Below are 12,859 nucleotides of genomic sequence, written 5' to 3' on the forward strand. Positions count from 1 at the left end.
TGGATGATTCCAAGCACGTGCTGGAGAAGGGAAAGCCCAGCCTGACGCTGAGTTGTAACGGAGCTTCTGATTGGCTGATCATTGGCTGCTGATTCTTTCTCTTTCATTGTATCCAGACTGAATCACGTGTTCAAGGCTGTGAATTTAATAGGAATATAATTGATATTCTAATATCCGACCCCCCGGGACAGGGAGATTAACCCTTTGCTGTAACACTTGCTCCTTGTACCGCCAGGGGGCAGCGCTGTCTCCAGCCAATAGGGAGCCGAGTAACAAGAGGAGGGAGGAGACAGGTCAGTGGGGGAAGCGCAAGGTGAGCTCAGTCTGAGGGGAGTCACCGACTCGGCAGGAACATGTTGCAGCTCCGCAGACTCCTCACTCGCTCCTGTGCCGGGTAAGTGACCCCAAAAACTGTCAGACTGGGGCCTCTGTTCTGCATGAGGCGGGCTTAGAGCGTCAGCTCTTGTGCTATTGTAGAATAAGAACTGAACAACGTTACTATGAAGCCTCTGCTCCTGCACAACCAGCCGAAGCTTCTCTTTATTTACTGTTAATTACTAACAGACTGAAGCTCCAAGAGGTTCTGCAGCTTCTCTGATTGACAGGGAACCTCTCCTGCCACTGACTGAGCTTCATCCAATCCTGATACACCACAAACTGGAGCCACAATGTGAGGGGAATAAACCAGTGATGTCTGACCTACAACTCCCTGCACCCTACGGACTGTCACTGGCCAGAGAACTGCGACATATTGAAAATAGCTGAGAATTCTTACATTATCTTCTCTCCTCCATTTGTCTCTCTACTCACTGACCCCCCTCTCTCCTTCTCTCTCTCATCCCCTCTCCTTTCCTTTTCTCCCCCAACTGTTTGGCCTTACTCTCCCCCATCCTCCCTCTTCTCTCCCCTTCTATATTTCTCCTCTCCCCATTTGTCTCTCTACTCCCTAACCCCCTTTCCCTTCTCTCTTTCTGTCTCTCACCCCCTCTCCTTTTCTCCCCCCAACTGTTTGGCCTTACTCTCCCCCATCCTCCCTCTTCTCTCCCCTTCTATATTTCTCCTCTCCCCCATTTGTCTCTCTACTCTCTAACCCCCTTTCCCTTCTCTCCTTCTGTCTCTCATCCCCTCTCCTTTCCTTTTCTCCCCAACTGTTTGGCCTTACTCTCCCCCATCCTCTCTCTTCTCTCCCCTTCTATATTTCTCCTCTTCCCCCATTTGTCTCTCTACTCCCTAACCCCCTTTCCCTTCTCCCCTTCTGTCTCTCATCCCCTCTCCTTTCCTTTTCTCTCCCAACTGTTTGGCCTTACTCTCCCCCATCCTCCCTCTTCTCTCCCCTTCTATATTTCTCCTCTCCCCCATTTGTCTCTCTACTCCCTAACCCCCTTTCCCTTCTCTCCTTCTGTCTCTCATCCCCTCTCCTTTCCTTTTCTCCCCAACTGTTTGGCCTTACTCTCCCCCATCCTCCCTCTTCTCTCCCCTTCTATATTTCTCCTCTCCCCCATTTGTCTCTCTACTCTCTAACCCCCTTTCCCTTCTCTCCTTCTGTCTCTCATCCCCTCTCCTTTCCTTTTCTCCCCAACTGTTTGGCCTTACTCTCCCCCATCCTCTCTCTTCTCTCCCCTTCTATATTTCTCCTCTTCCCCCATTTGTCTCTCTACTCCCTAACCCCCTTTCCCTTCTCCCCTTCTGTCTCTCATCCCCTCTCCTTTCCTTTTCTCTCCCAACTGTTTGGCCTTACTCTCCCCATCCTCCCTCTTCTCTCCCCTTCTATATTTCTCCTCTCCCCCATTTGTCTCTCTACTCCCTAACCCCCTTTCCCTTCTCCTTCTGTCTCTCATCTCCTCTCCTTTCCTTTTCTCCCCCAACTGTTTGGCCTTACTCTCCCCCATCCTCCCTCTTCTCTCCCCTTCTATATTTCTCCTCTATATTCAGTTGGTCAGAATTAATTATCAGTAAAATGAGGGGCTGATATTGTGCATTGACCAGTCTCTTGGCCAGATCAGTGACCGCGTATAGAGGAATAGTTGCCCATTTGGCGGTTAGATTGGGCCGATCGAGTTATTTTGGCCTCAGGTCAATACTTGGGTCATTATGGGGCTAATGGAGAGCTGCTGTGGGACAGGCCATTCGTTTGCCCCATAAGTGTAATCAGCTCAAAGAAGCCAAGTCGGCAGTTTTTGTCCATCATCTTCACTTATACAAAACAAAACAGATTTTAGCCTTTATTCCACACCAGCACAAAGAGTTAATACCTTTACTTCAAATCTTATACACCCAGATTCACTTATACCCCTGTGGGGCTCCAGGCCCCTTTCTTGTTCTGAGGGATCAATATGTTCTATATGACACCTGCACTTACCTGGGAGTCCGTAAACTGTCAGTTCTGGTGGGAGGGGAGAATGTTGTTTAGTCAGTTTGTAACAGAGACAAATCTACAAACAACAAACTGGGGGAAGGGGGGTCTGTTTATTATTGTGTTTAGACAGTGGGGGGGGGGGGTATTTACCTGTGAAGGGTTCATAGTCCATTGGCTGTTTTGCCCCAAAAGTCTTATTTGCATATTTTTGTGTAAATGTGGTCAGTGAATGAGACTGGTGTAGAATGGTATCACCCTGGATTAGCTGTTCTGTAAATAAGGACATGGGATATAAAGTTACCAGCTGCTGAACTACAGCTCCCATCATCCTCTCTTCAGCTTTAGACCTGCACATTGGACATACCTATTACACATGTTTCCTTTATACTCACAAGAGCTGACACTTTATTTCAGGGCCTGCGCTAATAACAAAAGTCTGCAATGTGTTTCTTCTGGTTTTCACCCAGTGGGTGTTTGTAGTGAGGATCCTGTGACGGTCTCTGGCCACAAACAATGGATTATTTGCAAACGAGCAGAATTCTTTTAATAAAGATACACCCATAGGGCAGACTGGCACACCCCAATCTCACTGGGTGCTCAGTCCTCTCTATCTGTCTCTCTCTGTGTCTCTCTCTCTCTGTCTCTCTCTCTCTGTCTCTCTCTCTCTGTCTCTCTCTCTCTGTCTCTCTCTCTCTGTCTCTCTCTGTCTCTCTCTCTGTGTCTCTCTCTCTGTGTCTCTCTCTCTGTGTCTCTCTCTCTGTGTCTCTCTCTCTGCCCCTCTATCTGCCCCTCTATCTGCCTCTCTCTCTCTCTGTGTCTCTGTCTCTCTGTCTCTCTGTGTCTCTGTCTCTCTGTGTGTCTCTCTCTCTGTGTCTCTCTCTCTCTCTCTGTCTCTCTATCTGCCCCTCTATTTGCCCCTCTCTCTATCTGGTTCTATAAAGCAGGGATTTAGGACACGGGAGCAGATTTAGGTGTTTGTCAGACAGTGTCAGTGTAAATCCATGGGGGCTGCTTTGGGTATTTGGGGTTTCTTATGGGTAAAGCCTGATCTTCTCTCTTGTTTCCTGTAGGTGGCGCCGGCATCATTGTGCAGCAGTGGAAGTAAAGAATGAGCCAATCCTGGAGTTTAAACCTGGCAGCACGGAGAGGGCGGCCCTCCAGCAGGTATGTAACTGGCCTTTTTTCTTGTAAATATTAAAGGGACAGCGCAGATAATAAAATGCAGTGCCGGACTGGCCCACCGGGATACCAGGAAAACTCCCGATGGGCACAGGTGTCAGTGGGCCCTCCTGCTTCATTTGGCCTATTTCATGGTTATTAACTATTTCTATGAGAACAAAGAGGCTAAATAGATGCAATGATAGATTATAGTATGTAAAGAAAAGAGACTAGGAGAATAGAGGTTGAGTGAGGGGAGGAAGAAAATAGTGCTGAGAGTGGCCCCTGGTCTAAGGTTTTTTGATGGGCCCCTGGTGTCCCAGTCCAACGCTGATAAAATGTGTATATGACTTATAGAGGTCAGGCATCTCCTGGGGGCCCCAAACAGCTACTAGACCGTAGACTAGACCGGGCAACAGATATTTGGATGGAATGTTATTTTGGGTGAATTTGACCTTTACTTTCACAAGTCACATCAACGCAGGTTAATCTGTTACCAGGGGACGGACAGACGGCCAATTGTGTGATTTTCATGTTAGTTTAGCGATTTTGTGCTGCTCCAGCAGTTTCTTCACCTTCATTAGTGTGTACAGACGGTGAGATTCCCAGACAGCTCATTAATGAATAACGTGTATGAGCAGATTGTTTGATAACAGGAATATAAACCTGTCTGTTTGTCGGCTATTACTTGCCCATTAGGGTCTTCCATTGGGTGCGAGTGACTATTCTAATTGTTTCTCAGTCTGATTGGAACCTGACTAGAAATAGCTTGCTCTATCACCAACCCAGATTAAAGGAGAACTAAACCCAAAACACCTAGGGATGCAAATATCTTAGGCTTGATAAACTTGACCATCCTGTAGCCAATCAGAGCATTAGAATATTCACAGGGCTAAGCCATCTTGCAGCCAATCAGAGCATTAGAATAGTTACAGGACTAGACCAACTTGCAGCCAATTAAAGCATCACAAGAATCTGATTGGTGGCTCCTAGACTGGAATAACCATACATAAGAGTTGCCCCGTGCATTTGCACCCCCAGTTGATGTCTGTATTGTATTATTAGGCATTAAAGGAGCTGAAGGATAAAACAGAAGAAATCCCATGTGTCGTGGGGGGAGAGGAGGTCTGGACTAAGGACGTGCGGTACCAAGTGTCGGTAAGATCTGGAGCCAATGATTCATCAATGACACAACATAGAGAAATTCATGTGTTTGTATCTGGGGTAACTTGGGTAAATCCCCCCACAATGTCGTAAACTCTGCTGCTGTCACTTTAACTGATAACTCCCGGCTTCTTGTGTATTTCAGCCCTTCAAGCATTCTCACCGAGTGGCCAAGTACTGCTATGCGGATAAGGTGAGTGCTTACTCAGATGTGTTCTGCCCCACTCAATAGGCCCTGTGTTACACCTGCGGCATGGCTCCTGTACCTCAACATTTCCGTACAGATTTGTTCCGAGCTATTGTCTGCAACATCATGTCCAGGTTTAATTTCCCCTTTAAATACCCTGTATATGAAACATTAAGAAGGAGGCCCAGGTTTAATGTCTCCTTTAAATACCCTGTATATGAAACATTAAGAAGGAGGACCAGGTTTAACATCCCCTTTAAATATCCTGTATATGAAACATTAAGAAGGAGGCCCAGGTTTAACTTTCCCTTTAAATACCCTGTATATGAAACATTAAGAACCTAGGTTTAACTTGCCCTTTAAATACACTGTATATAAAACATTAAGAAGGAGGCCCAGGTTTAATGTCCCCTTTAAATACCCTGTATATGAAACATTAAGAAGGAGGACCAGGTTTAACATCCCTTTTAAATACCCTGTATATGAAACATTAAGAAGGAGGCCCAGTTTTAACTTTCCCTTTAAATACCCTGTATATGAAACATTAAGAAGGAGGCCCAGGTTTAACATGCCCTTTACATACCCTGTATATGAAACATTAAGAAGGAGTTTCAGGTTTAATTTCCCCTTTAAATACCCTGTATATGAAACATTAAGAAGGAGGCCCAGGTTTAACTTCCCCTTTAAATACCCTGTATATGAAACATTAAGAAGGAGGCCCAGGTTTAACTTCCCCTTTAAATACCCTGTATATGAAACATTAAGAAGGAGGTCCAATGTCGTTCACTCCCTCCCCAATCAGTTTCCCAGTTGCCCCTCATTCCTCCATCTCCGCCTCCCCCCACCCCAGTGTCGCCCCCTGTAGGACGGCTCATTACCCCAAATAACTCCTCCCACTTTGTGTTGCCCCCCAGGAGCTGCTGAATAAAGCCATCAATGCGGCGCTGGCCGTGCGCAAGGAGTGGGACCTGAAACCCGTACAGGACCGGGCCCAGATCTTCTTTAAAGCGGCAGATCTTCTGAGTGGCCCCAGGAGGGCGGAGATTCTGGCCAAGACTATGATTGGGCAGGTGAGTGTCACATACACAGGACTTGTATCATCTGTGGGTGCTGGGAGTTGTCCTGAGATTTGTACCTTTATTAATTCTGAATCACTAATTATTGTTTTTACTACCCACACAGTCATGTGACCTGTCCTGTAATACCCCTGATATCTAACAGAGCAGGTTATCTACTTGTAAGCTGAACCCCAAACTCACTCTCTTGTTTTAGGGGAAAACCGCGATCCAGGCAGAAATTGATGCCGCTGCTGAGTTAATCGACTTCTTCCGATTCAACGCCAAATACGCCATGGACCTGACGCACGAGCAGCCGATCAGCATCCCCGTCAGCACCAACTCCATGGTTTATAGGGGCTTAGAGGTAAAAGCTGTTAATAAGCTCTGACCCCAAATCTGACTGACCTTCAGACTGGGCCCCCTTAGCTCATAACAAGGTTACAGATATATAGAAACATTGGGGTGTCACCCTGCTATAGTTCCAGGGGTACCCAGGGTACAAATAAACACCCCAAATCTCCCCCTAACTGACCTTCAGACTGGGCCCCCTTAGCTCATAACAAGGTTACAGATATATAGAAACATTGGGGTAACAGTCACCCTGATATAATTGATAATTAACACTTTCTCTCAATATTAGGGGTTTATTGCCGCGGTGTCACCATTTAACTTCACTGCAATTGGTGGGAATCTGGCGGGAGCTCCGGCACTGATGGTGAGTACAGATATAGATGGGTGAAAAGCTGACACTCTTATCAATACTAATGATGCCATAACTGGATAGTAGCCCCTCATAGTCCGGCACCCACACTGGGGGTGTAATAATTAACATGGGACAGACTGGCCAAATGATATACATATTAGCCAGGGTAGGGCTCTGTAGCCCATTAGTATTGACTCTCTCCCCACCCACTGATGTTGCCCCTTGTACCAACTCCAGTACATCCATTGGTGCAGGTGGAGGGAGGGACCGCCTATAAGACGTATATATGTGCCCCCACATTTTCATATTGTGCCACCAACTTGCCATTGGCTGAGGCCCAAGGTGGGACCCTGGTTGGGTCAGTATTATACTTGGCTCAGGTGTAGTGGAGAGTGTCCCTTCCTAATTTAATGGGCAAGTTCACCTTGAATTTAATATTACTCACAAATATATATATATTTATATAATACAGACTGACGCTCTGGCAGTTGATCAGATGTGGGTGCAGGTGGTCCCCATGTTCCAGTCCAATCATTGGGCGGTTTCTCTTGTTTTCCAGGGGAATGTGGTTCTGTGGAAACCCAGTGACACCGCCATGTTGGCCAGTTACGCAGTGTATCAGGTTCTACGTGAAGCTGGCCTCCCGCCCAACGTTATCCAGTTTGTCCCGGCCGATGGTCCAGTCTTTGGTGACACCATAACCAGCTCGGAGCATCTCTGTGGCATTAACTTTACCGGCAGTGTCCCGTGAGTTGCCCCAATACTGAGAAAATTCTCCTCACATTTTGGTTCTGGTTTTTCTGTAGCCAATTTATTTATATGGGGTTGTTGTGAGCCCCCCACACACGGGCCAGTGAGATGCTGCCCCAATAGTAACTCTACTCTACAGCACCTCTACCTCCATCTTGCAGGAGACAGTAGGACAAGATGGAGACAGTAGGGCAAGATGGAGACATTAGGGTAAGATGGAAACAGTAGGACAAGATGGAGACAGTGGATCAAGAAAGAGATAGTAAGGCAAGATGGAGACAGTAGGGCAAGATGGAGACAGTAGGACAAGAAAGAGACCGTAGGGCAAGATGGAGACCGTAGGGCAAGATGGAGACCGTAGGGCAAGATGGAGACAGTAGGACAAGATGGAGACAGTAGGACAAGATGGAGACAGTAGGACAAGATGGAGACAGTAGGTCAAGAAAGAGATAGTAAGGCAAGATGGAGACCGTAGAACAAGATGGAGACAGTAGTATGAGAAAGAGACATAGGGCAAGATGGAGACAGTAGGAAAACATGGAGACAGTAGGACAAGATGGAGACAGTAGGATGAGAAAGAGACCGTAGGGCAAGATGGAGACCGTAGGGCAAGATGGAGACCGTAGGGCAAGATGGAGACCGTAAGGCAAGATGGAGACCGTAGGGCAAGATGGAGACCGTAGGACAAGATGGAGACCGTAGGACAAGATGGAGACCGTAGGACAAGATGGAGACAGTAGGACAATATGGAGACAGTAGGACAAGATGGAGACAGTAGGTCAAGAAAGAGATAGTAAGGCAAGATGGAGACAGTAGGACAATATGGAGACAGTAGGACAAGATGGAGACAGTAGGTCAAGAAAGAGATAGTAAGGCAAGATGGAGACAGTAGGACAATATGGAGACAGTAGGACAAGATGGAGACAGTAGGTCAAGAAAGAGATAGTAAGGCAAGATGGAGACAGTAGGATAAGAAAGAGACCATAGGGCAAGATGGAGACATTAGGACAAGATGGAGACAGTAGGACAAGATGGAGACAGTAGGACAAGATGGAGACAGTAGGGCAACATGGAGACAGTAGGAGAAGATTGGTAGAATCCCAATCCAATCAGTTATTGGCTGCTATGTGCCCTTGCTGAGGCCTTATCTGATGATCATATTAATATTTTGATTTTCTTGGTACCCAGAACCTTCAAGCACCTCTGGAAGCAGGTGGCACAGAACCTGGACGTGTATCGGACTTTCCCTCGATTGTCAGGAGGTGAGGGCTCTGTCCTGGGGGGACTGGTCCCTAATTAAAGGGAATTAGACTGGGCCCAACTGGATATAATAGGGAACCTACCAGTCTGTGTTTGTGGAATAGAAATAACCGTTAGGTGTCTCTCTGGTCGTTCCTGTAGTAGAAAGACATGGGCAAATATATGAGGGTTCATTCTGGGGGGGGGCACACTCACTCCTTTCTGTGCTTGAGATGGTGCAGGTGGGCACATGGCGCAGAGTGGGTGAGGGGCGGTACATGGGAAACCAATAGGCCCTTGTCATTAGGGGCTGGTGGGGGTGGCAAGGGGCACAGAGGGGGCGTAATTGTGGGGCACAGGGAGGGGCTCATATATATATAAAACTCACCAGCGATTCTCTTCCCCCCCCCGGACCAATCAGAATGTGGAGGGAAGAATTTCCACTTTGTTCACAGCTCGGCCGACTTGGAGAGTGTGGTGAATGGGACGATCCGCTCAGCGTTTGAGTTCGGGGGGCAGAAGTGCTCGGCCTGTTCCCGCCTCTACGTTCCCGACTCGATGTGGCCCCGGATGAGAGCACGGCTCCTGGAGGAACTCGCCAAGATAAAAACGGGGAACGTGAGTGTCAATGTGTCATTTATTCCTCTGGCCCCGCACTCATGTGATTAATCCCACGGCTAATTCCGCCCCAATCCCCTGCTCTGATCCTGACACGGATTTAACGGATTCTGATCTTGTTAATCCGCTGATTTAGTCATGTGACTCCTTCTCATCCGACTTCTCTTTCCTTTCAGCCCAACGACTTCTCCACCTTCTTCTCCGCTGTCATCGATCAGAAGGTAAGTCCTCTCTACCCTGTACCCTAATTCTGCAGCATTAATATCCTAGCCAGGGATTTATCCACCTGCATCTGTTACATGTAGGGATTTTCTTTTTCTCCCGTTAGGGGCTTTGCACCCAAGAGCTTACAATCTAATTCTTGCATAAGATGCTGCTGCTCAGTATGGGAGCTGGAGGGCAGCACAGCAGTGTGTAGGGGTCGGAGGTCGGCTTTATTGGTCAGCTCTGATTCCCTATTACCTGTAGAAAGGTTGGGGCTGGTATAAAGGGCAAGCACTGCACTGGGAGGTACAGACACTTGCTGTTCATCAGGTGACAGGCAGCAGCCAATAAGGGACAGGGGCAAAATTCACGAGACTTGTGTTTCAGTCTTTCAGGCGGATAGAGGGTTGGATAAAACACGCGCAATCCTCCCCGGAGCTCACCATTCTAGCAGGAGGGAAGTGTGACGACAGCGAGGGGTATTTCGTGGAACCGACCATCATTGAGAGCAAAAACCCCAAGGAGAAGATCATTCAAGAGGTACGAGCGACTTTGGCAGTATGGCAGCACCCACCGTATATACCAGAGCTCAGGTCCCTATTACTGTATAGCACTGGCTACTTACCTGCCTCAGGTGTAGGGTCTCAGATGAAGTTTTTTCCCCTATACCCTTATGTAAAGGGGAAGTAAACCTTGCCCATGTTGCCTGTGGCTTCACTTCCTCAGTCCTGAGTGTGACTGTAGGGTCCCTGCTGTAAAGTGAGACAGGTCTGGTCTTTATCTGCCAGAAAGGAAGTCGGACATTTACATGTGCACCAGGAAATACACTCCCCCACGCAAGCATGGCACTTGGCAGCCCTCCCCTCCAGACCCCTCGAAAATTAGCCCACTGAGGCATGGGACTTGCCAACTAAGAATAAAAAACACCTATATTGCCCATTTGCCCATGTGAGCTGACACTCTATTAACCCTGGAGTAAGAAACAAGAGTTTAGGGGGTGAGGACATAATAGAGCAATGTAAATGGATGGGGAATGCTGGTTAGGCAATGAGGGGAGCAGCAAGGTTTGGGGGAGGCAGAAATCTGAGCCACATACAAAGGGGTGAGTGTGGGCGGGGCCTGTAACACAATCTCTACACTGTATTTGGGCGGGTGAAGCTTTTGGTTCCGATTGGATCCCTCGGTGCCATATTGGGCCCTGCTCATTTATTCCTTATCACACAGGAGATATTCGGGCCGGTGCTGGTGGTTTACGTTTATCCGGAAAACAACTACAGAGAAGTCCTGCACCTTATTGACTCCACCTCCCCATACGGCCTCACGGGGGCAGTGTTTGCTCAGGACAAGTGAGTAGCGCTGATACCTGCCCAATACTGGGGGACGTGTGACTCTAATGGAAATAAAGAGACTAAATATTAATAAGCTAATCTACATATGCAAATGAGAGTTATAGACTCCCCAAAGACGAGTGTCTGCTTGTCCCCAAAGATAGGGATGAACCATGTAACCTAAAGCTGTATAGAACTCCCTGCAGTCTCTGCTGAGCACAGAGTACTTAGGGGGCTGTTCCTGCTGAATTGTGCTTAGTACAGGGGAATACCTATGCTGCCATATTTTTATGGGATCTCTCTGTACAGACTATGAGCAAACTTAGGGACTGTTCCTGCTGAATTGTGCTTAGTACAGGGAATACCTATGCTGCCATAGTTTTATGGGATCTCTCTGTACAGACTATGAGCAAACTTAGGGGCTGTTCCTGCTGAATTGTGCTTAGTACATGGAATACCTATGCTGCCATAGTTTTATGGGATCTCTCTGTACAGACTATGAGCAAACTTAAGGACTGTTCCTGCTGAATTGTGCTTAGTACAGGGAATACCTATGTACCATAGTTTTATGGGATCTCTCTGTACAGACTATGAGCAAACTTAGGGGCTGTTCCTGCTGAATTGTGCTTAGTACAGGGGATACCTATGCTGCCATAGTTTTATGGGATCTCTCTGTACAGACTATGAGCAAACTTAGGGACTGTTCCTGCTGAATTGTGCTTAGTACAGGGAATACCTATGCTGCCATAGTTTTATGGGATCTCTCTGTACAGACTATGAGCAAACTTAGGGACTGTTCCTGCTGAATTGTGCTTAGTACAGGGAATACCTATACTGCCATAGTTTTATGGGATCTCTCTGTACAGACTATGAGCAAACCTAGGGACTGTTCCTGCTGAATTGTGCTTAGTACAGGGAATACCTATGCTGCCATAGTTTTATGGGATCTCTCTGTACAGACTATGAGCAAACTTAGGGGCTGTTCCTGGGTTTATAACACAATACTAGGGGATGTAAGAAGGAAGTTTGAGGGAGGATAATGGAGTTTGATGCAATGCTGAAACTGTAAGTTAGGTCAGTGTCAGTTGTGAGTAAAGACACATTGTCTCTATTAGGAGGAAAGATGAATCTAATGAAATCTCTGTATCTGGTTTCAGGAATGTACTGAGGGAGGCGACACAGATACTCCGACACGCCGCAGGGAATTTCTACGTAAATGATAAATCCACGGGGGCAGTTGTGGCTCAGCAGCCTTTTGGGGGCTCTCGAGCTTCTGGTAAGTTGGTTCTAAACCACCAAACATTGTCCCAAAATGAGGCATGAGACCCCCACCCTCTCCAACCTGCACCCCAGATACCCAGGGACCCCACTGTACCTCCTGCACTGGGGGAAGCGACTGTGTATGCCATTTAGTAGATAAGCACCTCCCACTCTGAGTTTTATTCATTCCAGGAACCAATGACAAGCCTGGGGGGCGGCACTACATCCTCAGATGGACATCACCGCAAGTCATTAAAGAGACCCACGTACCCCTGACGGAATGGAAGTACCCGTATATGCAGTGAGCTGTGTCCATGAGGGCTGAACCAACTCAAGCTGCTGAGGGGAGAAATCACAGCTGCTGCCAAAATCCGGTTGGTCCTCTGGAACATGGACACAAAATCCCCCCAACGCCTCATTTTACAGATTTTATCATAGCAATATTTTATTTTTTTAAAGTGGATTTTAACACTTTAACTTTATTTTAAGTGAATCCATTCATGTCATTATTTAATAATAACACAAGGGGGAGCCCTATGCCCAAGTCTTAATTTCACTGGACAAACTTGGGAAAAGGACTTATCTGTAATGGAACTTCCCAGCTGCGAATCGGGATAAAGGGGAAGTAGCACTTCCATGAAAGTGGATGGTGTAGTAGAGCTCCACCTGCTGGTTGAAGTGAGTGCTCTGCTTTTTTTGGGTGAAATTTTGCTGTTATTTCATTTTGGACGGGTTTGCTGTTATTGTTGCAGTCTATGGGAGAGTTAAAGGCAAGTCACTCCGTAATCACTGCAGTAAAGTAGTGTCTCCTTTAAATGCCAGAGACAATCTCTA

General features: G+C 47.2%; 1 protein-coding gene across 1 annotated transcript; it reads left to right on the top strand.

Annotated features, from left to right (window-relative positions):
- The first annotated feature begins 335 nt into the window (after positions 1-335).
- Positions 336-12,768, top strand: aldh4a1.L (aldehyde dehydrogenase 4 family member A1 L homeolog). The gene is given in 15 exon segments (NM_001097079.1): positions 336-394; positions 3,427-3,520; positions 4,580-4,672; positions 4,824-4,871; positions 5,780-5,935; positions 6,138-6,287; positions 6,564-6,638; positions 7,186-7,373; positions 8,565-8,638; positions 9,037-9,233; positions 9,410-9,454; positions 9,825-9,977; positions 10,662-10,783; positions 11,923-12,041; positions 12,218-12,768. Coding segments are annotated over 15 exon segments (1,668 nt in total). The 5' UTR covers positions 336-353; the 3' UTR covers positions 12,331-12,768.
- The last annotated feature ends 91 nt before the right edge of the window (positions 12,769-12,859 follow it).

The sequence above is a fragment of the Xenopus laevis genome, chromosome 7L (genome assembly GCF_017654675.1).
Source record: "Xenopus laevis strain J_2021 chromosome 7L, Xenopus_laevis_v10.1, whole genome shotgun sequence".
Taxonomy (NCBI): Eukaryota; Metazoa; Chordata; class Amphibia; order Anura; family Pipidae; genus Xenopus; species Xenopus laevis.